General features: G+C 48.6%; 1 protein-coding gene across 2 annotated transcripts in view; it reads left to right on the top strand.

Moving 5' to 3' along the window:
• ARID1A (AT-rich interaction domain 1A) overlaps window positions 1-22,383 on the top strand; it is a 54,451-nt gene that overhangs the window by 6,813 nt on the left and 25,255 nt on the right. For both annotated transcript variants that reach the window (XM_085081289.1, XM_085081288.1), the window contains exons 2-4: window positions 14,411-14,623; window positions 15,293-15,739; window positions 16,744-16,857. In XM_085081289.1, the coding sequence (XP_084937415.1) occupies window positions 14,411-14,623; window positions 15,293-15,739; window positions 16,744-16,857 (774 nt within the window). The remainder of the gene's footprint in view (window positions 1-14,410; window positions 14,624-15,292; window positions 15,740-16,743; window positions 16,858-22,383) is intronic.

The following is a 22,383-nucleotide window of genomic DNA, read 5'->3' as shown; positions in this document are numbered from 1 at the left end:
AGATGGAAAAGATAAACTTGTCAGTATTTAGCCACTTGCTTTTTCCTCTGGAAGGGTCCTTAAACCACCAGCAAGGGTGGAAAACAATATTTCCCCTGTTTTTCTGGTGGGAGAGAAAGGAAGGATACCTTCCTGCTGGGAAAAAATGTTTTTGAGAAGTACTACAAAAGTTTTTTTCTGTTGTGTGCTGACTGCAGAAAGTTCAGTCTTTAATTTATGCATGTGCAGTGGGAAAACTGGACTGGATGTTTGTTAGCCTGAGCCATAAATCTCCAGCTGGAAGTGCATGACAGGTGGGATTGGAAGAAAAAAGCTGTTTTTTGGCACATTGGAACAGAACTGCTTGGGCTGTGTCTGGGTCCTTCCTGCTCTCCAGCTCCAGGGTGGCACCAGAGGAGCTGCTGCCTTTTTGGTTTTCACTGCAAAAGCAGGGAAATTCTTCACCTGGAGATAAACTAACCACGTGTGCATTTGGGGGCTCAGGAGGACCACACTGTGCTCATCAATCGAGTCCAGGAAAATTCCAATCCCAAATTTAACATCCTCTTTGCCGTATGGAGATGCTGCTCACGGTTCTTTGGGGCTGAATTCCCACAGTGACAGCTGAGATGCTGCTGTGGGAGCTTTGGGAAGAGCTGAGGCACCAGGGCTGGGAAGGGTGCAGAGTGGATCCTCTGAGGCTCAGCTTCCCTCCTGCTTCAGCTGAATAGGTGAGACCCTTTTTATGGGATTGTGTGCTTAAAGCAGCACCAGGCCTGCCTGGGAGCAGGGCTGGAACAGGAGGGGCTGCTTCTCCCAGGACTTAGCTGCTGTACATATTTTACCAGTTCCATGTCCTAATCAGACACGGATTAATCATGTGTTAACATATGGATGAGGGAGGGGTTCCCCTTCCTGACTCTTCCCTGCACCTGCACTCCCAGTGTTGTAACTCAGCCCTTCAGTCCTGCAGCTTGAGCATTTCACGACATCAAGAGCATTTCCAGGTTTGCCACAATGTCTTTCTGGAGTATTTCTGAGTTTTAAGTGACAGCTCAGTGAGTATTTACACAACGTGGGCATGAGTTTTCTGTAGTGAAACGTAAAGGATGCTGCATAATGACAGGTAAACTTAATAAAAGCAGCTTCAGAATTTCTCAGCAATTTTTTTTTTTTTTTGCTGTAGGTGTTCAGAGTAAAATGTAGCTGGAGTCTAATTTCTAATAATGTTCTTCTTGTTTTTCTGGGAGAAAAAAGGGACAAAAGTATGTAGGATCAAATAAAGAAGGAGATCAGTTAATTCTGTTAATATGGTAAAGGAATATCTTTATGAGACGCTGAGAGAGTGGGGATAGAGTGTGTATGTCTTAATTCCTGTGAAATGCCCATGAAAAATCAGTTTGTGTAAATAACTCCAAAAAAACTGCTGCTCCATTACAGTTATTGGCATTTCATGTGATAACCAGCATGTCATTATTTCCTTAAGCCAGCTCTGGTAATTGAAACTCTTTCAAGGACAAATTCAATTGCTATTAACTTTCTTTCTTTTTATCTTTTTTTTTTTTTTTTTTAACTTGAATAACTTCCTCTTTCTCCTGGATAATTAACATTAAACCTAAATTGGTCCAAGCAGCTCCAGGTTAGATGTGGACAGTTGTTTTTGGGAACCCTGACACAGCTGGTAGAGCAGAGCCCCCCTGTTTTGTGGTCCTCAGCCATGTGGGGAACCAGAGGGGACCAAAGGTGGCTTTGTGTCTGTGGGATGTGATTGGGACATCCTGGATGTGGCTGGGAGGAGGCAGAGTTTTGGTGGCTCAGGGTAGCCCTGACTCTCTGCCACTTCAGACTTTCCACTTTGGGAGATTCTGTGACTTTTCGCAAAGAGAAGTTCTTGAAGCTGGGAGGGCTTTGGGGTTTCCCCCTGGGGAGGGTGAATGGGTTAAAGAAGTACTTTCCCCCCCTCCGCTCACTTGTGAAATTTCATTCAGGTTTGACTAAGAGAAACCCTGAAAATTACCATTTCCCTTGTGATGTCAGCACGTCCTGGCACCGAGCCTGTGAGCAGCCAGCAGGAATGTTTGAGAAGCTGGGCTGAGGCCACAGCTCCAGCTGCACCTCCAGGCTGGGGGTCCTGAGCTCACCAATGGGGCAGGATATCAAGGTTTGGTTTGTGCCTCCTCACCCTGCCCAGGGCAGAGCTCCCAGCAGTGTGGACATGAGGCACAGGAGAGGGAGGAACCTGCTCTGGACATGGCCATTCTGGTTTGGGTTTCAGTGCTGAATTTGATCATTTTGGTGAGCAGAGTGTGCAGTGTGGGCTGTGCTGCCTGGCAGATCTCGCTGGTGGTTCCTCGCCTGTGTTGTCTGCTGGGTGATGATGTTTCCCTTGTTGAGCACAGGATGAGGATGTGAATTGGAAAGGTCACCAAGTTCCCCTGTGCTGCTCCAGGGCAGGATCAGCTGCACTGTGGAGCTGCCTCTGTGTCTGTGTTTGCTGCCTGTAGCAGTGGACATTAGGGAAAATATTCCAACTCAAATCACCTTAATTGAGTGTCTCTTGTCCTGGTCTCTCCAGGTATGGAGCGCAGAGGCAAAAGTGCACAGTAACTTCTCCTGACCATGTGGCTTTGTGCCTGTCCCGTTTCCTTGAGATAAACTCCCTGGTTATGTTGCAAAATGTCTCCCTTTGCTTCCAGGCTGCTGTGCTGGGTGGGAATTGTGTTGGAGGGATTGGACTGTCCTGCTTTGCCACCTGAACTCTGCCAGGGTCCAGGCTCACTCTGCTCTCTGTGGGATCCTTCCTGGAGACTTGTTTGGAGTTTTGTACTTCATAACAGTCCGATGATGGATTTAAAGTCCAAATGACTGTAGGACTATGCACCCTGTGCGAGTTTAGGAGGAGAGTCTGGTATTCATTAACTCTGTGTAAATAATTAAACCAGTGCCAGGCTAGAGGTGGTCTCCCCTCAGCCCTGCTCCTTGTGAAAGGCTTTGAACAGAAGTTCTTACCTCTGTGCAGGAGATCCATTGAAACGGTGAAAGTGTTGGAATTAGTTAAAACTTGATTTTCTTTTCTCTTTAAATTATCTTTGACTTTGGGGCTTGCATGGCTAATCAAGAAAAAGACTTCCCATTCAAGGCCAGTTTACTGAGTGAGATCACGTGTTGCCTAAACTGCCTTTTTTATGTGCTGTGGCTGCACGTGTTGTCTCTGTTCTGAGGAGTCCTGCAGTCCTGCCCCTCCGACTGGGTGGGTGGGGCAGTTTATTTTTTTATTATAAAAAAACCCAAACTCATTTTTGTACTGTTCTGTAGGGCATTTGTGGTGGTTGCAGTGCTTTGGATGTCCGGGAAGGACTTGGGGCAGCTGCTGCATGTGGCTGAGTTGAATATTAATTGTTAATTATATGTGGATAATTGAACTGTGTTTTGATAGGAGGCATTTAAGTATCAAAGTGTCTCAAAGTGTTTCAGGTTATCCTGGCAGACCAGTGAGGTTTGAGCAAGGAGTTTTCCATGTTCTGGAAGCCTTTCCTTGCCTCTGCACCCTGCGAGTGGCAGAGAGGTGCTCAAAACCATGGCTCAGAATCCATGGCAGGTCCTCACTGCTGGATCAGACTTCCTCTCTGGGCTTGGGGTTACACCTGGAGCAGTTTTCACAGGATCACAATTTGGGAGGGACCTCTGGAGATCACCCCGTCCAACCCCTGCCCAGGCAGGGTCACCTGGGGAAAGTGACCCAGGAACACATCCAGGTGGGTTTGGGATGTCTCCAGAGACTCCATGCCCTCCCTGGGCAGCTGTTCCAGAGCTCTGCCACCCTTATGAAAACTTCTGCCTCATGTTGAGGTGGAACTTGTGTTTTAGTTTGTGGCTGTTGCTCCTCATCCTGTTCCTGGGTACCCTGAACAGTCTGGCATCATCCTCTTGATGGTTTTCTCTGGTTTAAGGAAAAATCATCTTGGTGGAAGTGTGGTTTCCAGCAGCCTGTGGGGACAATATGGCTTCACTGGGGCACATTGGTGGGGAAGGGACTTTGAGGGAGGAGTGAGTGTTGGCATAAAACCCACTCAGCTCATGCTCTGGAGGGGAAGCAAAAAGCCTGACTGGCTGTCTGCTCTTGGATGTGCAGGGGACACTGACAGACCCATCCTGTCCCAAATGATCCTGTCTGCCAGGACTTGAAAGATGTTTCTGAGCATCTTCCCTGTCCTTCCTGCTCGGTTCACAGGCCATGATGGCGTTGCAAAAGCTGGTTTCCACGTTAATTGTGATTGATTACCTTGCAATCTGGGACAAGATTTCCTTTGAAAAGCTATATGCTGATTTGGTGTCAGGAATTAAAATCAGATGAAGTGATTAGTGTTCTATGAGACATCCCAGAGCAATCGAGTGCTCCTTGTTTTTCAGCTGTTTTCTGGCCCTTAACCCTTCCCTGCCTCCTCCTCCCTGGAGCAAGGCGCTAAATCTGCTGCCCCACGCTCAGGTGAATAACTCAGCCAGGGTGTTGTACCAGGTGTGATTTGCTGCTGAGCCTCAGATTTACTGGCTTTAGTGGTGACTGTGGAGCGTGCTGGAAGTGCACTGTGCCAAGGCCACAGCAGAATGGGGAGCAGGAATGAAGGTGAGCTTTGCATCTGATCACTCTGTAAATGGCAATAAACTGTTCAGAGTTGTCACTGCTGTCAAGGTACAGTCATGTCTCATCTGCCTTTCCTCATATGAGTTGTCTTACAGTTTCTTGTTATACCTGTTCCTGGAACCAGTGAAGACTTTGCAGCGTTGGCTGTTCCTCCTCCCCCCATGGCATTGGCACAGTTGGGAATTCTTGTCTCTTCTCCCCAGCTGCCAGCACAGCTTCTCTTAACTCACTAGGCAACTCCCCACGTTGTTCATTCTGCCTGGAAAGAAATCTGGATTTTTCTGGATGTAGATGAAATAAAAGCCCATGGACAGACGTGAGCATGGGGCAGCAGACCCAGGCTTCAAAAATCACTGTAAGCAAGGCTTGGTGGGCTTTTTTTTTTTTTTTTTTTAATTACTAGTATTTTTAAATAACAATGACCTTGTGTCACTTGGGGTCTGTGTGTAGTGAACCTGAATCACAACAGCCTTGGCTTGGTGAAAGGAGTGTCTTCCCTGCTGTCTGGAGCTGCCTTGGCTGCAGCTCCAAGTTTCTTGCCCACGTAGACTTTCCATCTCCCCCAGCTCCTCTTCCCGAGGCAGGCAAGACAGCCCTGCTTCTCTGGATACAAATAGCTCATTTGGGTGTAAATACTGGAGATTGGTTGTGGCTTTGCTGTACAGTTACCGAGCCCATCCCCAGTAAATGCAGATGGTAACTTGTCATTACTGCAATTTTAAATATTTTTGGTTCCGTGGAACTGGAGGCTTGAAGGTTGAATTTTAAGGCTAAAATAAGAGAAGGCTCAATAAAATCCTTAAAAATAGCGCCCAATTTTGTCAGCTGCTGTAATGACAAGGGAAATAATGTAACTTTTCTGTTTCCTATTAGCAAACAAAGCTTTGCTACCTTGTTTTGTATTGGATACAAAGCACAGCGGGGTCAGGAGGGTTAGGAGGGCATTTGGGATTTACTAAGTTGCTTCCCAGTGAGGTGACACAGGGGCTGATGCTGGTGGCAGGCAGGGCTGTGGTGACAGCTGCTGTACCCAAGGCATGTTTGAGGCACTCTTGGACTAATCAGTGATGCTTATCCCAACCTCCTGGCTGGGCTAGGGCTGTGCCTTTGGGCTGTCAGAGCTGCCTGCCCCATGTTCCTCCATCCCAAGGCAGGGGTGATGTCTGCTGTGCAGCTGGGAGTTGGAATTGGAGGTCTGGGAGGTGACAGTGTGATGGAGCACAGGGCTTTGTTGGCATCAAATGGGATTGCCTGTCTTCCACAGATTCATGCCCAGCTTCAGACTCCTTGGATGATTTTGGTCTCCTGTAAGGCACACTTTTGAATAAATGCAGTCATTCTGCAGGAGCAGGGGAGAGGCTGTGTGATGCTGAGACATGGCTTGGAGAGCTGCAGGCCTCGACACGCAGCTCCTGGGGAAGCTGTGGATGAGATGGAGCTCTGGGATGAGAGCTGCAGCTCTCCAGGGATGAGCATGGCTCTGTCCTCCTCCCTCGTGGTGCTGTGTGTGGTGGGAGAGGTGACACCATGGGGACCTGGGGTGGTTCAGAGCCCTGAGCTGATCCCCAGAATGCCCATCCCAGTGTCTGAAGGGGTCATGGGAGTTTGCCTGTCCAGTTGAGTCTGTTCAGCCACTGTTTATTCGGGTGTAAAAGGAGATGAATTTGCAAAGTGATGAGATATTCAAATACAGATGGAGCTTTCAGACACACAAGTGGGTAGAAACCTGTGCTGCTGCATTTTACAGATGAAGATTTATCAGGAAAGTGTTCTTAGAAAGGAAAGCCAGGAGGCTGTGCTGGAGGTGTCTTACCAACTCTGGGGTGTGCACCAGCACCCTCAGATTGGCGTGCAGAAAGGGCTTTTCATGAATTGATACAACTACCTTTATTTTAGAAAGTAAACTCCAGTGAGTCCATGCATTGGCTCTTCCTTCAGACCTCCAGTTTTGGAAATCATCCTTCATGCTCAGTAGCAAAAGACATCTGTCCATGAGATCAGCAGGGCTTGTTTTAAAGGAAACAGGGGTTACAGGGAATTAGCTGGATGACTGAAGTCTGCCACAGGTTGCAGTGTCTGAATGTATTTATGGGGCATCTGGAGCCCCTTCAGGTTTTCAGCAGTGTTTGGAGCAGATATTTTGGGACTCGCTGGTGATGTGGAACAGCTGCTCTCGTACTCCTCGGAGTGAGATCACTTCAGCAGTGGTGACACTGAATATAATTCTGCTCCTCCATCCCAGCCCTTCCTCCTCCTGCTTTTTTTACGGCTTGCTCTTGGCCAGGTCCCATTCCTGTGGTACAACATGAGCTCGTTGCTCCTTCCAGGGTGGAAGCTGGGCTGGAACGGGAGTGCTGTAATGAGACATTGGAGCGTCTTTTTGTTGACTTCCCTCCAGTTCATTAGAGCAGAAGTAGGAGGTTTGGCTAAACTTAAAGCCTGATTTAATATTCAGGAAGGAAGTTTCTTTCCATCTTAAAAGGAGCAGCACCTCATTACAACTATCACATGTTCCCTGGGATCATCTCCCATGGAGCTGAGGCGCAGTTTTCTTTACATCTTGGTGTTGCTTGGATTTTTGGGAGGAGTCAGCAGTGGCACTTGGGGAATCCTGGGGCGAGTTGGTTGAATAATGTGCTTGTAAAGCGAGTTAAAGTCTGACAGCGAGGGATAGCTTGTTCCCTAATTATTTGGATAGAAGAAAATTGTGTTTTAAATCTAAGTTGAAATTACTGGAGAAATTATTCAAGGATCACACAGTCTGAATAACAAAGTGCATCATCTGACCTGGTACTTGGCCATGAGCACTGTGCTCCTGTCGGGTTATTTCCAGGGAGGCTTTGAGAGGTTGCTCTCATTTCACTTCCCCACCACATCACCTTCTGCTGATTGACTTCTTTCAGGAATAAAACGTTCCATAATGATACATCCTGTAATCAAAACTCTGGTCAGTTTTAATCAATTAGAAGAATATTAGTAAGAGCTGTGCTTTGGAAAGTCCTCTGAGATGTGTGGACTGGGCTCTTGCTGAGAAACGTTAATGGGTAATTACTGGATTGTGTTTAGCAGGGAGATACAGGTCAGGATGGCTGCTGGGAGAAACTTGCTCATCTTCCTTCCACTGGTACAGCTTAGGATCTGGATTTACAGCAGATCTCCCCAAAGAAAGTGAGGTAGTGAATGGTCAAGGAGGGGATAAACATTGACCAGGGCAGGGTTTAGGTTTGCTGGAGCTCCAGATAGAAGCAGGTGGCTGAAGCAATGTAGAAAGAGTCCTGTTCTCCTTCTGTGTTGATGTCATGAGCTTGTTCTGAGGTCTGGGTGTTAGCAGAGGTTTAGAGGAATAGAAAGTGTCTTGGGTCAAGCTCTGACCTAGTGGAAAAAGTCAGAAGGAAAAACCAGGCTCCTTCTGGTTGCAGAACTGAAACTGGGGAAAAGAGGTAATTTGTGTTGGCAGCCAAACTTCAATCTGCATTGGCCATTGATAATGAGATGATGATACATCACCTCCTGGTTATGTGTCCAAATCCAAGTTAGATTCTGGAATTTGTGAGGGTGAGGGAGGAGTTTTATTTTCTGTAGTTTACGTAAAAATGGATTTGTCCTGAAAGTTTCCACGGGATGAGCATTTTTAACCCTGCACTATATTCCAGAAATCAGGTTTTGGCACTCAGGGCATATGGGTGTGAGTCAGAGCATCCCTGCCTGTTTCCTGAGTGGAGTGGGGCTCCCCAGGTGATGGTGCTGTGCTGGGGGAAGGCAGGGAGAGTCCCTGGTGGGAGCTGAGCAGGGCTAGGATGAGCTTGGTGTTCTGCCCTGCTTGTGCTGAGGGACTGAAGGAAGTTGGATTTCTCAAGTTTAAGAAGGGAGGGGAAAAGCAAAAAAGGAACTGTGCATTTCTGTGACGATGTTCTCAGAGAAACAGGCTTGTTGTTCAAACTGTCCCATGAGCTGGTGGATACACCTCATGTTTATTACCACAAGGTTTTCTAGGTGTTTTCTTTTGGGGGCATCTTTGTGTCCTGCAGGAAGATCTTTATTTTAACTTCACCTTCTCGTGAGCCTCTTCTGTCCCTCTTTAAAAGCAGACCACCATGGGCAGAGAGGCATCAGAGCATGACCCAGGCTATAAAAGGCAGCGAGTTCAGGCCGGGGTGTTGACCTCAGCACAGCCAGTTGCACCTTAAATAGATCAGATGAAAGTGTTCCCCACTGGAAGGTGAGCTGTGTTTGCTCCCGAATGAGGGCAGTTGTTGGGTTGTGGAGGAGTTAGAGTTGCCTGTGTGTGGAGTTTTGGAGAACACAGATGGGTATGAGGCTCTGAAGTGCAAACACGAGTGACCAGCACCAAGTGGGGTTTGCTGCAGCCTTCTGTGTTGTCTGTTGGGTGCTGTTGTGTCCCCTGTCCCCATTAGTCGTGGTTTGGTGATGTTGTGGATGAGCCACGGTTGTGTTGTTGCAGGAGAGGAGCTGCTGCTGTCAGGTGTGGAATCACCACAGCCTGGCTGGTTTTGGTGGATCTCCAGGGCCTCGTGCCAGCTTTGGGCAATGCCTCCCTGTGTTTGACACTTGTTCCTGAGCCCTGTGCTTTGCGAGCTGCTGCCATCACACCCAGCATCACCCAGGAAATGGGGTTTGTCCTGCTCAGGGCATTGGTGCCTCGGTGCTGCAGGCAGCACAACTCTCACAGTGCCCTTGGAACGTGAAAACAGGGCAGGGGTTTGGTTTGGGATGAGCATTTAAAGGTGGGAGGTCGAGTCCCTTGTGCCCCTTCTACAAAACCCACTTCCATCCCTCCAGTGAGATCCCGGGGGGATGCAGGCTGGGGTTGGTGAGCAGTTTGCCCTGAGCCTGTGGGATGTGCTCACCACCACTGGTGCTGCTCAGCACCATCTCAGCCTGGCCACTTCCACCTCTCTCTGTGGCCAAACGGAGGTGGCCAGGGAGCAGCTGCCGCATGGCTCTGGGTTCCCCAGGCTGCTCTTTGTGGCAGGGCTCCGCAGGCAGACAATGCCTGGTGCTGCCGGGGTCCTTCCCATCTGTTCCCAGCCCTCGCTGGGATTCCCGGCGCGGCTCCAAACCTCGCAGGCAGCGCCTGCACGGCCAGGGATTCCGAGCACAACCTTCCTGGCAGGAGTGGCGTGGCTTTGCTTTTATGCAGATTAGCCATGTGCTTCTCACTCGAAGGCGTTGCACAGGAAAAGCCGTTTCCTGTGTTTGGTTCTGGGTGGGCGGCTCCGGCTCGGGGCTGAGCTGGGCTTGGGAGAGGATTAGGGAGTTTGGCTCCCCCCGTCCCCTTCCACCTCCAGCTACGTCACCACAACACAACCACACGCGCTCATACTGTTGGTGTCATTCATTCAGTGCCAAGATTGCTTTAAAAAATTCCCTTGGCCCCAGTTCAAACAGGAGTACAGCTGGGATGTGTTAGATTTTAGGCAGTCTGCCCTCAATTTGAGATGAGTTATAAATAGCAGTGCCGACTTCCTTAACTACCACTCTCCGAGGTAAAATGCAGGTTAATGACTGTGGGAATCAATTAGGGCTTCTCTCGGTTAAACAGCCAGGAATGCTTTTTATTATTTTTTTATCGCAAAAAATGGACAACAAAGCTGGTCAAGAAAATATTTCAAAGCCGAGGTGTGAGCTTAGGACTTTTTCATATTTTTTTGGCCTTCTTATTTTTTTTTGGGGGGGGCTGGGGGTTGCAGCCAAAGAAACCAATTGTGGCCAACACCCACATTTGCCAATAATTGAATGATGCTGATTTCAAACTGGAGAGTTCAGTGAATGACTCTCCTTCCTTTTCTTCCTCTGGCCTAATAAAATACAAATATGTAATAAGGTAAAGGGGAAGGTCAGAATTCCACTTTTCTGTGCAGCTGTGAAGGGTTTGGCTCTTGCTTCCGAAGAGGGATTTGCCTCTTCCCTTTACTCATTTTCCTGACAGGACCAATAGCAACTCCTCTCCAATTTAACCAGGCTATTCATTCAAGAGGCCAAATTTCTCTTCTGCCGGACAAAATCTGAAAAGAATTGTTCATGGAATCCTCTTGTCTGCTTAAAGCTTTTTTTGTTTCTCACGGAAAACCCCGGTGTTGTTTGGAAGAAGAGCTGGTTTCACTGCACTGCCTCATTATAGGGGCCTGACACCCTTCACATCACACAGAATGATTTGAAGAGCTTTTGAACTCGGCAATTTAAGCTCACTCTGGGCTTGCTGTTACAAACTCTTAGTCTAGAGATACCTCAGATTTTCCCAAAAGCTCTGCAGTCTCTCTGGAGCACAGGCTTAGGGTCATGCTCTTTACACACAACTTGGCTTTTGGAAGTTTGGCTGGTGGCAGGACAATGTTTTGCCGAGTTTTGGTACTTACTGGTGTTACACAACAGCAGAGATAGTGGGATTGAGGGAGAATAGAAGCAATTTCTATGAATGCAGGGAGTGTAAGCAGGGGGTCTGGACTTCAGTGATCAAGGAGCAACACTTTCTCTCAATTATGTCTCTCTGTGGCAGGGCCTTTGCTTTTGAAGTGTAATCACAGTAATCTACTCCTGTGGTTTCCTATTGAAAGGATTTCCCATGTATCAGCCCAGAGAAGAATTTCCAGCCTTTTGCAGTCGGGGTTTGGTATTTCCTTATTTATCCTGGTGTGTTCTTGCTTCCTCCCAGCGTGCTCATCTCGTGTGACAGAGGTGTGCAAAGGGGCTCTGCAGCCTCTGCTCCTCCCAACATCCTCACACAAGCCCTTGGATCAATCCCCATGTTTCAACTTTGTTCTTTTTTTGAGGCACGTGGAGTTAAACTCCCTAAAAGGGTTTGAGGCATGGCAACCTCGGGGAGCATGAATTAGCCTTGCTACGAGTCAGCAGTGTGTGTATGAAATAGTTCCTTCATTAGGGATTAATTGGCATTTACATTATTCTCCTGGTGATAGAGTTTTATCCATAAGGCTGCAATTTAGGTGCTCTTCATGTTTGTTTTTAGCACGGTGGTGGAAGGGTGGCAGTTTGAGGCACATTGTGTCCTCCTACGCTGAGCAGTCAAGGTGACGACTTGGTCACATCCTGGAAAGATGTTTGGGGTTTGTGTTTTGGGTTTCTTTTTCTTTTCTCCCTCTCTCTTTTTTTTTTTTTTTAATGGCTGCATAAACAGTTCCAAATGTTTCTTGGAAGTTTTTTAGTAGTCATGCTTCCTGTAGGAGTCATGGAAAAGTGAATCTTCACCTTGTTTTCTCCTCCCTGAAGAGATGGTTGGTGTTGTGGGTGACCACAGACAGGAAAATCAGTGCAGGGGTGGCAGCATGTGGTGTGAGTGTATTTAGAAAAAAAGAGAATTAAAAAAAGGGGAAAATAATGTATTTGAGAAACTGCCCTTGGTAGAGGGCTGCAAAGGTGAGTTACGACCAGGAGGAAGAAAGTAACAACGGAAAAGAAGCTGAAATGTTCAGTCAGTAACCCCAGAGCTGCACTTTGTCAGGTGGAAGGAAGGATGTGTGTGTTTGGGGTGGTTGAGAGCAGGCTGAAGTCAAAAGCCAGGGCTGGGAAAGCTCCTGGTGACCCTGTTTTTACATACCAAAGGAGATAATGTGGGCAGGGAGAAGATGTCAGTAATGCAAGGGGATACCCACAAGGCAAGACCTGGGAAGCATCAGGGACAATTGCTGGGAAGATGTAAACACAATTTGCATCCTTTAGGGTGTATGGGATCTCCACATGAGTGCTTCATTCAGGACTGAGGCCCTGCAGCTCTGAGGGTTCCACCAGAGCCTTCAAAGATCTCTTTTTTCTGCCCCCATGAATGGAAGCTCCTTTTCAGAGCTGGCACAGAGCCCGTGTGGGTGCCTGGCTTGGGCTCTGGGCACAGCATTCCCAGGGCAGGGATCTGGGAATTCCATGGAGTCCTGCAGTCTCTGCCCAAGTTACTCCCCAGCAGCAGCATCTGAGATAACTTGAACATAAAACATGGAATAAAACTCGTTCAGAATGAGTTTCGTGTCAATATGGATGAGAATGGGAACATCCAGCACAGCTGAGTGTGGGAGGACATCCAGAATCCTCCTCTGCAGGGAGAGTCACTCCAGTGCCATGCTTGGGGTCTCTGGGAGCAGCTTCCCCAGGATGGCAAATGCTGTGTTTGCAGAGGGCTTGGCTCTCCCAAGCCTGCTGAGCTCCAGGAGTGTCTGGGCAGCACCCTCAGGCACAGGATGGACTCTTGGGGTGTCCTGAGCAGGGATAAGGACTCGATGATCTGGTGGGTCTCTTCTAGCTTGGCAGATTCCATGGGTGTCCTGAGCTGGGGCAGAGCAGAGCACTTGGACCTTGTTCTCCATTGGTTTGTGCCATATTGACAGAATTTTCTCTGAGAGAGCCTGATTCCCACTGAGCACAGAAGCTCCCCTTTCCCAGGAATTGGGTGCTTTTCCTGCCATCCCCTTTCAATCCCAGCCCGTGGTGTCCCTGTGCTCCAGGTTGAGCCTCCCTGGCAGCCACACTGCAGACAGCTGGGCACACAAATGTGTGCTGGAGCTCCAAGCTGTGCTGGCTGCTGGGGAAGGCTTTTCTCAAGTGCAGCGTACTGCAAGAACTTTTTTTTCCCCCCTATGAGGGTGGGTTCTGCAACATCAGTGAAATCGTGCTCTGGTCTCCGGGATTCCGTGGGGTTTCCAGGCAGAGAGGGTGTGATGTTGGCTTGTGCAGACCTGCAGTGCCACTCCTCAAGCACCTGAGCTCAGCAAGAGAGGGTGGATCTGTACAAACACCACCCCAGGGCTGGTGGCAGGAAGGGATGGGTGTAATAGAGAGTCCATTGTCATGGTGATCTGTGGAAAACATCTAATTGGTATTAGTTAGGTCACCAGGAGCTCAGGGAGGGATTCCCATTCAGTCCAAGGGATGGGGTTAAGGACTGTGCTGGGATTCATTTAGAGGTCACCACGCCAGAACAGCCCTTGCTTGATAGGGGGAATAGCTGCCAAGGTGAAAAAACTCCTTTTGGAGGTTTATAGTGTTTGTTTTCAGGAAATTTGATTGACCATTCCTAAATCTTGGCTCCAGGCAGGGGTAGCACAGATGAGTAAGTCCAAGGAAAGTTGCATCTATTCACTCATCTCATTGTCTCTGGACCTGACTTTCGGGGCTGACAAATTTTTTTACGTGCATCTGAGTAAATTTGATTTAGAAACTCTTTATTCTCCAAAAGACAGCAGACACAAAGCACATGTAAAAAAATGCAAAAATGAAACTGCAGTCTTGAAGACTAGGGATGTCAGTAGCACTGCCCGGTGTTACTACATCAGTGTGCATTAATTGAAATGCATAAGTGTAAATTAACAGCCTGTAGTGTTTTGGGAGACCTTGTTATACGTGAAAGAAGCAGTGTTTCTTGTGAATATTCAAATTTTCAGCCTAAATTTACCTTGTTGTGGAATATCTGGACATTAAACCACTGCCTACAATGGGGAAAAGCCACTTACACTGATAATTGATCTTTTTTGATGATCCTTCCCCCATTGTTCCCTGTCCTGCCACAGGAGAGATGTCAGCATTAAATGACTTCTCACTGGGCCTGTTCTCGGTGGAATGGTGGGTTTGGAAGGGCAGCAGGAATCCTGCTGTAATTCCAAGGGTAACGTTGGGGTTTAGCACCTGGGGAGAGGCAGACCAGCTTCTCCTCGGTGCTGCTGTGTTGAAGTTTTCTCCTGGGGTTTTTGGGGCAGTTCAGATGTCTAAATGAGCGATCCCTGCGTGTCTGTGGATGTGCCTCACGTGTCCTGTGTTGCTTTGCAGCCCTCGAGCCCGATGGATCAGATGGGGAAGATGAGGCCTCAGCCCTACGGAGGGAACAACCCCTACACGCAGCAGCAGGGACCTCAGGCGGGGCCACAGCAAGGCCATGGCTACCCAGGGCAGCCCTATGGGCCACAGACCCCCCAGAGATACCCCATGGGCATGCAGAGCAGGACGCAAAGCACGATGGGCAGCATCTCATATGCACAACAGGTACAGCTTCCAAAGCTTCCACAGCCTGGTGCAGCAGGGGCAGGGAAAGAGAGACAGCTGGGACTCCCTTCAGCCAGGCTGGAATTGGTTATTTAGGTAAAACAGCATTTCTTCAGGCTGTGTTTTGTACCACACCTGGATCCAGGTGGGATTGATACCCTGTGGAATCCTTGTCTCTGAGAGAGGCAGCGACAGAGCAGTGAATCCAGCAAGGGAAAAATAAATAGCAGGAGAGGGAGATCCTCTTTCTGCTGTGCTGTGTTAGAGACACAGCTGTTCTTTGCACAAGAAATGACTCCAGGTCAGTTTTGGCTCATTACATGATCCAAGTGGCGCCTGCTGGACTGTTTGCAGGATTCAGAAGGCAATTTTTTTTTTTTTTTTGTTGGAGTAAGCAGTCTTTACTTTCAATGTTACTTTTGTTGAAGGGTGATCAGATTGGGATCCCTAAAAACGTAGCTATGATGCCTGTTAAAACCTGGTTACTGCCAAGAATAATGTCACACATGAGTGACTTCTGCTGTTGTTGTGGAAGTACCTAGGTAGTGGCATTTCCAGTGCATTACTGCTCTTCACAGGTTTGTGAATTTCTGCTTCTTGAGCAGAATCTTGGTGTATGTGTGTGAGAAATCCCTTTGTGAGTGGTGTAACTCCTCTCTCCCTGTGCAGATGCCTCCATACGGGCAACAGGGCCCCAGCGCCTATGGGCAGCAGAGCCAGAGTCCCTACTACAACCAGCAGAGCCCTCATCCTCAGCAGCAGCAGCCTCCCTACTCTCAGCAGCCTCCATCCCAGACTCCTCACTCCCAGCCTTCGTATCAGCAGCAGCAGCAGCCTCAGTCGCAGCCGCAGTCGCAGCCGGCGTACTCGCAGCAGCAGTCGCAGCCGCCGCATCAGCAGTCGCCCAGCCCGTACCCCCAGCAGCAGCCCTCGGCCCAGCAGCACCCCCAGAGCCAAGCCCCCTACTCGCAGCAGCAATCCCAGTCTCCATACCAGCAGCAGCAGTCCCAGCAAGCTGCTCCCCCAGCCCTGTCCCAGCCCTCCTCGTCGTACCCCCCGGCGCAGCCGCCGCAGCAGCCCTCAGCCTACTCCCAGCAACGCTTCCCCCCGCCTCAGGTAGGCTGCCTCCTGCTTGCCTTCCTCCTCTTAAGTCATTTTGAAAAAGGGTTTGGGCAAATCTTCCATTTTGTATGTTACAATCGGTTGAACTGTGTGCGGCAAACCGGGTGGGATGAAATGATCAAACCTGGTGACCTCTCCTGGGGCTCACAGATGTGGCAGCTGGAAAAGCCATGCTAACAGTGCAGTTTGAAAGGCTGTCATTGAGAAAATGCTGCTGGTTGGCAATTCAGGAAGAATTTCTTCGTGGAAAGGGTGGTCAGGCCTTGGCAGGGGCTGCCCAGGGAGATTTGGAGCCCCCATCCCTGGAGGTGACCAGGGAAGGACCAGATGTGGCACTCAGTGCTCTGGGCTGGGGACAAGATGGGGATCAGACACAGCTTGGACTCGATGCTCTTGGAGGTTTTTCTGACCTCACTGATTCTTTACCAGTGTAAAGGATTCCATAATGGGATGGTTTCCATGCTGTGTGAGTTCCCCAGGTGCTCCCAGAGGTCCTTGGTGTAGCACAGTTTGCAGAGACACACGTGGAGGGTGAGGGAAGAGTTTGCTCTTAAATGTAAAACTTGGCTTTAGGGAGGAGAAACAGAGCTGGCTGGGTCCTTTCAGCAAACACTGCTGGGCAGCTTTGGAGAAGTAGAAGGTTTTAATTGACTTGCCTTGTTTGTGTAACGAGGTACTTGAAGCGAGGGTGAGGTGGGAGAAGCAGGGTGGGCGGATCAGGACAGCTGCTGATCCCCAGAATCTGTGATGAGGGAAAGCTGGAGAATTGCTGTTCTGTCATGGCCTTAGAATTGTGCTCCCAGCCCTGAGTAGCAGTCAGGCAGTGTTTGTGTGTGCTGGCTTTGAGTCCTGGCTCTCACCTCCTGCCTTGAGCAAATGTCACCAAGGGGACATAAATCCTCCACAATAGGAGAATATCCCAGAGTGGTTCCAACAGAGGCTTTATTGTATTCCCATTTGTGATATTTTTTTTTTGTGTGTGTTTCTTGATGTTTCAGGAGTTATCTCAAGACTCATTTGGGTCCCAGGCATCCTCTGCTCCCTCAATGGCTTCCAGTAAAGGGCAAGAAGATATGAACTTGAATCTTCAGTCCAGACCTTCCAGCCTGCCGGTGAGTGGGGCTTGGGCCGAGGGCAATCAGGAGCACAGCAGGAGAAATGAGCACTGGTAGTATTCCACGTGGAAATGGGAATGATGGAGGCTGCCTGTGCTTTTTACTAAGTCATTAGCTTCTGGCTTCCCACTGGAGATTGAATGTAATTTACAAAAGTAATGGATTTGAGAGGGAAGTTTAACCCTGAGTGCTCTGGTGTGCAGGTTCTACCTCAAGCAGTTCATTCTGTCAGCTCTGTGTGTGCAATGCCTGAAGTACCTGACTGTTGTCAGAGTAGGCCCTGACCTCCAGGGAAATCCTCATTTCTGCTTTGTTTTCCTGTTCCTTGGCCCTGTGTGGCACTGGTGGTTGGCACAGGTGTTTGGCACTGGAGCACCACTGCCCTTCTGTCTCATTGAGTCCTTACGTTGCTGATTTAAGCTTCTCTGGTCTAGTCTGACTGAACAGTTGGTGAAAAAGACGAATATATTGGTACCTGAAGTGAGGAAGATCAGTCCTACATAGCTCCTTTCTTGGCAGATGGAGAATTATATTTTTTTTGGCATCCTGAATCTGCTGGCTGGATGTGCAGTGACCAGTTGGGGATGAGGTTACTGCCCAGTGTTCCAGGAGGTTTTGGGCCAGAGTAGTTTAATTTCGTGTTGAAACATCAAGAAAGCAGAGAGGGGTTGAAAGTTTAGGTTAGTTTGCACAAGTTGCTCTGTGCCTCTGGCTTGGAAGAAGAGTTTGGAGCTGCTGAGTTCTGATTTTGCTGGTGACTTTTGTTCTAACCAGTAGGAAGTGAGCGAGCTTTTATTTTTTTCTTTAGCCACTGGCTAAGTCAGTGCTGGGAGCTGCAGCTGGATTGGCCAGAGGAGTGAGCTGTGTGTAGAATTGAGTTATTCTTGCTCCCAGCAATGAGAACAGCTTTGTTATGAGCCCCTTGAAATAATTCCTTCGGATTGTGGGTACAAATTGTCACCCAAAATACAAAGTGATTCTAGTTCTGACCACCTAATGGGAGTAGTTGTGGGTTGTTGCTTTTTTTCTTTCCTCCTCTCTTATTTTTTTTTTTCCTTTTGGACCCTGATTACAAAGATTTAATTTGTTCTGAGGCCTGGGGGAAAAAAATCTTTTTAAATAGCATGTTTCTTTCCACTCTGCCTCTCCACAAGTTCTTCCATGTGACCCATCTTCTGGTGAGGAGTGCAGGAAAAGTGAAGCCACTGAAGTAATTGAAGAAATTGCTGTAGCTCAGAACGGTGGGAAGTCCTTTCAGAGGCACTGCTGATGGAGCCTTCCTGAATCCTACTGATCCCTCTGACTCGGATTACAGGAATTAGTAACTAGGCTTTGCAGAAGTGGCTCCTTCTCAGCACCAAGTGGGAGTTTGTTTTATACCTTGTGGTTAAATATATTTGGCCCTTTTCAAGTTGTCCCTTCTCCTGAGTAGTCTAAGAAAAGAAATCTGTCTCAGCTGCAAGAGTGGAGGAACCTAGAAACAAGGGAATTTCTGGTTTTCATGCCTTTACCACCAAATAATTTGCATTTGAGAAATCAAGCAATCTTCAGCTTACCCAACCCTGGTGTATTTTTGGGCTTTCTTTTCCTTAGTAGGCAAAAAATTAGAAACAGGAGACTCTCTTGTACCTCTTTCATAATTCCTTGTTGTCTTGTTGGGGTCCTGTAGGACAAGAGCAGCACCAGCTGAAAAGGCCTGAGGCAGGGGTGCTGTGGGGTGATCAAGGGCAGGATTTTAGGGATGCTGGAAGCCAATTCCTTGTTTCAGTTTGCAGTGATCAATCTCCTGCACGCAGTTTGGCCTGGGGATGCTCGGGAACACAAGAGCTCCATCGAAGGGCACTATCAATTTCTTTTTATCTTCCTGATATTGCTCAGTCTGTCTAGTTGAGAAAGTTTTATCTTGCTCGGGAGGATTCCCAGATCCCTGTTTTGCTGTTATGGATGACTTAGAGGAGGAGAGTTCGTTTGTGGGCTTTTAATTTTATTATGGAGTTCTGAGTCCTTTCCCAGGCCTGGTGGGTGCTGTGGAGTAGCTCACTGGGTATCCTGGAATTGGGGCAAATCATGCCATGCATCATCTTTAATTAAACACAGAGCAGCCCCAGCAGGAAAAGGAGGTTCCTGCTTTTTAGGATCTTGGGAAGTGCTAAATTTATGTGCCCAATGCCTTTACAAGTCTTTGGCCTTTACACGTTGATATTGTGCTTCACTGTTCATGTTGGAATTCTGAGCAAAAAAGAGGGAATATTTCTTTGGCTAGCCCATCACCCTTTCAGGAGGCACTGATCTCCTGGCAGGGACATTGTCAGGTTGTTCAGCTCCTGGGGCTTTGCTAGGATCTGCCTGAGGAATGTCCTGTGGATGTTCTGGGTGAGTTCTTCAGGATCCCTTCCCAGTCAGGATTGGTGTGTCATTAAGTGAACTTTCTCCTGAGCTTACCGGGGCTCCCTGATGCCTTTTAAAGAGTTCTGCATCCCTGTGAATGTCCTGGCTGCTCTCCCTTCCTGTAGCAGGCAAGGTGAGGAATTTCTCTGTAAAATTCACTGCTTCCCAAGGGAGTCTCTGTCAGGATTGCAGCCAAACTAAACTTAGATTGCAATTGCACGGGAGAAGTGAAGTGTAGTCTTTTGTGTCTGGGTGTAATAGAGGAATGGTAATCCTTAGGATAAATCTGTTTCTCCCAGGAGATTCCCTAGTTTCTTCTCCTTAGCAGAAAAATTCTTCCTGGAGAGTCATATCCAGTTTATTCGGTGCCTTTTGAGGCTGAAGGAGTCAGACATTTCCAGGTGTTAACTTCCTTCTGTGTAGCCATGGAAGGTGCTGGTAGCAATTTTGGAGGAAGCAAATTGGGTGCTGGAACATCCATTTGGGTTTGGATTGCAGATCAGCTCTGCTGCAAAGTTCTTCGGAGTTTTAGGTTTGTTGGGAGGGATTTTCTCCCTCGTTATGGAACATGGGACAGGTTTTACCTTGCCCCAGTCTCTGTCTCATGGGCTGACTTGAAGGAGTTCCTGATGTCTTTGGGATGGATGTGGAGCATGAGGCAGTGGTTCCCACCAGGCTGTTCATTCCTTCCCAGCCACAGAAGTTGGCATCTCTGGTGTTTGAGCTCCCAGATTGGCCCCAAAAGCCATTTATAAACCAGGAGGACACATTCTGGCAGGGATTTGGAGGTCCTGACACAGCAAGGCTGTGTTTGAATTTTTGTGGCAGCAAACTGGGCAGCTGGGGCAAAAATTTTGGAATTCCCACCCCAGAATGTCCCTAGTTTGGTCAGTGTACTGGTGAGCCTGAGGGAGAAACCCCATCCCTGTCCTGGGCAGTTTATTTTCCTCTTGTTGTAGAGTGGGAATGGTTTTAACCTCAGTATTTTACTGTTCTGCAACTATTGGAAAACTATTTTGTTTATTCACTTTGGTTCATCTCTGAATTTTGATCTGAAAAGTGTCTTATCAATGACAGGATTATAACCAAATGAAAATATTCCTGATTCATGTTTAACTTCTGGATGTGGATTCTGGCCTTGGGTCTTTGCAGCATGGATTTAAGAAAACCAGGTTTTGTGGGGAGAGGAGAGGAATGAGGCTGCAGAGCTTTGGCAGAAAAAACATGTCAGTGGATGTCCCCAGCAGCTGTGGGGTGGTTTTGGTTTGGTTATCTCTCCCTGAGTCAAGCAGTTGCTGAGTTTGGACACTGGAGGTTGTCAGGAAGCACTGCTTGGATTTTCCATTCTTTCCAACTGGTCATTTTGGCTGCTCTGGGAGTGCTTGAAGTGGAATAAAGTTGAGCTCTGTCAGCTGCGTCCCCTGACCTGGAAATAATCAATGCAACAGGCTGAAATGCAGCAAAAAACTGTCAGAGCTGCCATGGAGGGAGGGAGGCAGCCTGTTTCCTTAAAATTGGAGTTTAAAATGAGTAATTCTGACAATTTTTTCAGGAGGCAGGGAAAAATAACCTTTTATAGTTGAATCTGCTGGTCACTTCAAGTCTTTTCTTTCTTTTTTTTTTTTTTTTTTCCTCTCCTTTTTTCTCTTTCCATATGGGACTTCCTGCTTCTGTTTGGTTTGTATTTGGCCTTTTGAGCTTGTCTTATTGCTTGCCTTAGGAGAGGGATTAGCAGTGTGTGCATTTCAAAGCAGGGCAGCACAGTGGATATGCAGATAAAGCCACCAGTACCCCGAGGCTTCCCCCAGGAGCACCTGGAGCACTGGCAGTGGAGATCCCTGCATTCCACTCTGTGCTGATCTGAAGGTTTTTATCCCAAGTTGTGGTGATGATAGCAGGAGTTAAAAATGTATTTTTCCTTGTTCAGTGCTCCTCTGCCCAAGGTTCTCTTGCTGTGTGATTTGCCCACCATTTCTGCGTGGATCCTTGCGAAGGCTGTGCCTTTTTTCCAAGTTTTTAATTTTTGCTAAGAGCAGAGTGTGGAATGTCACTCCAGAGCCACCCTGACCCTCCAGCCGCTCCAGTGACACCTTTCACACCTCAGACCTGCCCAGGGCTGCTCTGCTGCATGTCCATGAGGCAATTCTCTCTCCTCCCAGCCCTTCCTCGGGGTTTGAGGGGAGCTAATCCCCCCTGTGCCAGGGGATCCTCCCCACGCCGGGCACTGAGCATCCCTGGGGAGCTGTGAGCTGTGCTGTGCTCGGTGCTGGGCTCGTTTCCTGTTTCTATTCTGGTCGAGAGCAGCTCAGCTCAGCTTCCTGCCTGTGCCTCGCTCGGATCCCCAAACCCCAGCCTTCCCTCTCCTGCAGCTCTCCCGGGCTGAACCCCAAGGGAAGCAGAGCTGGGAACCCACATGGGGCCAGAGCTGCCCCAGCTCAGAGCTGCCCTGGTTATTGGGGCCCAGCCAGGGTGGTGAGGCAGGGAATTGCTGCAGGGTGGCCTGTTGTGCTCTGGGATCCCAGACAGGGCTCCTTTCTCTGCCCCACATGTCCCTGCTCTGCCCCAGGATCTGGAGCTCCTGTGCAGGGTGACTCTGCTCTCCGAGCAGCTCGTGGTGTGGGGCAGGGAAGTCAGGCTCTCACTTCCTTTTTGCTGCTGACTTGGTGTCATTGGGGACTCTGAAAGGTGTGCAAGCCTCTTGTGAGTCTGTTGGACGTTTGATCCTCATCCTCTTCCCTTTCCACCCAGGCTGAGCCCTGCCAGAGGGTGAACCCACCGTGAGAGAAAAGGAGAGAGGCTGTTGGTGTGACCTTGCTCTGCTCCGTGGAGCAGTTCCAGGGATAACTGGGGGTGCTTTGAACACCACCACACCTGAGCTCTCGCTCCACAGGGAATCTTTCCCCTCTCACTGTGTTTCTGGCATGCTGGATTGATTTGTCTTGGAGACATGTGAGCTCATAAATGCTGTGGAGAAAACTCTTCCCACATGGTGCCCACGTGTGGGGCATGGCAGGAGCCCAAGGCTCAGCTGCTCCCAGGGGCTTGGATGGGTCATGCCAGGATCTCAAACCTGTGCTGGGAATGGAGGAGTTGTGTGATTGGCTTTTATTACAGTTTTAAATCTGGAAAATAGAA

The sequence above is a fragment of the Lichenostomus cassidix genome, chromosome 23 (assembly GCF_008360975.1).
Source record: "Lichenostomus cassidix isolate B80296 chromosome 23, HeHo_3.0, whole genome shotgun sequence".
NCBI lineage: Eukaryota > Metazoa > Chordata > Aves > Passeriformes > Meliphagidae > Lichenostomus > Lichenostomus cassidix.
The sequence above is the reverse complement of the archived record's forward strand: the minus strand, read 5'-3'. Positions and strand labels throughout refer to the sequence as shown.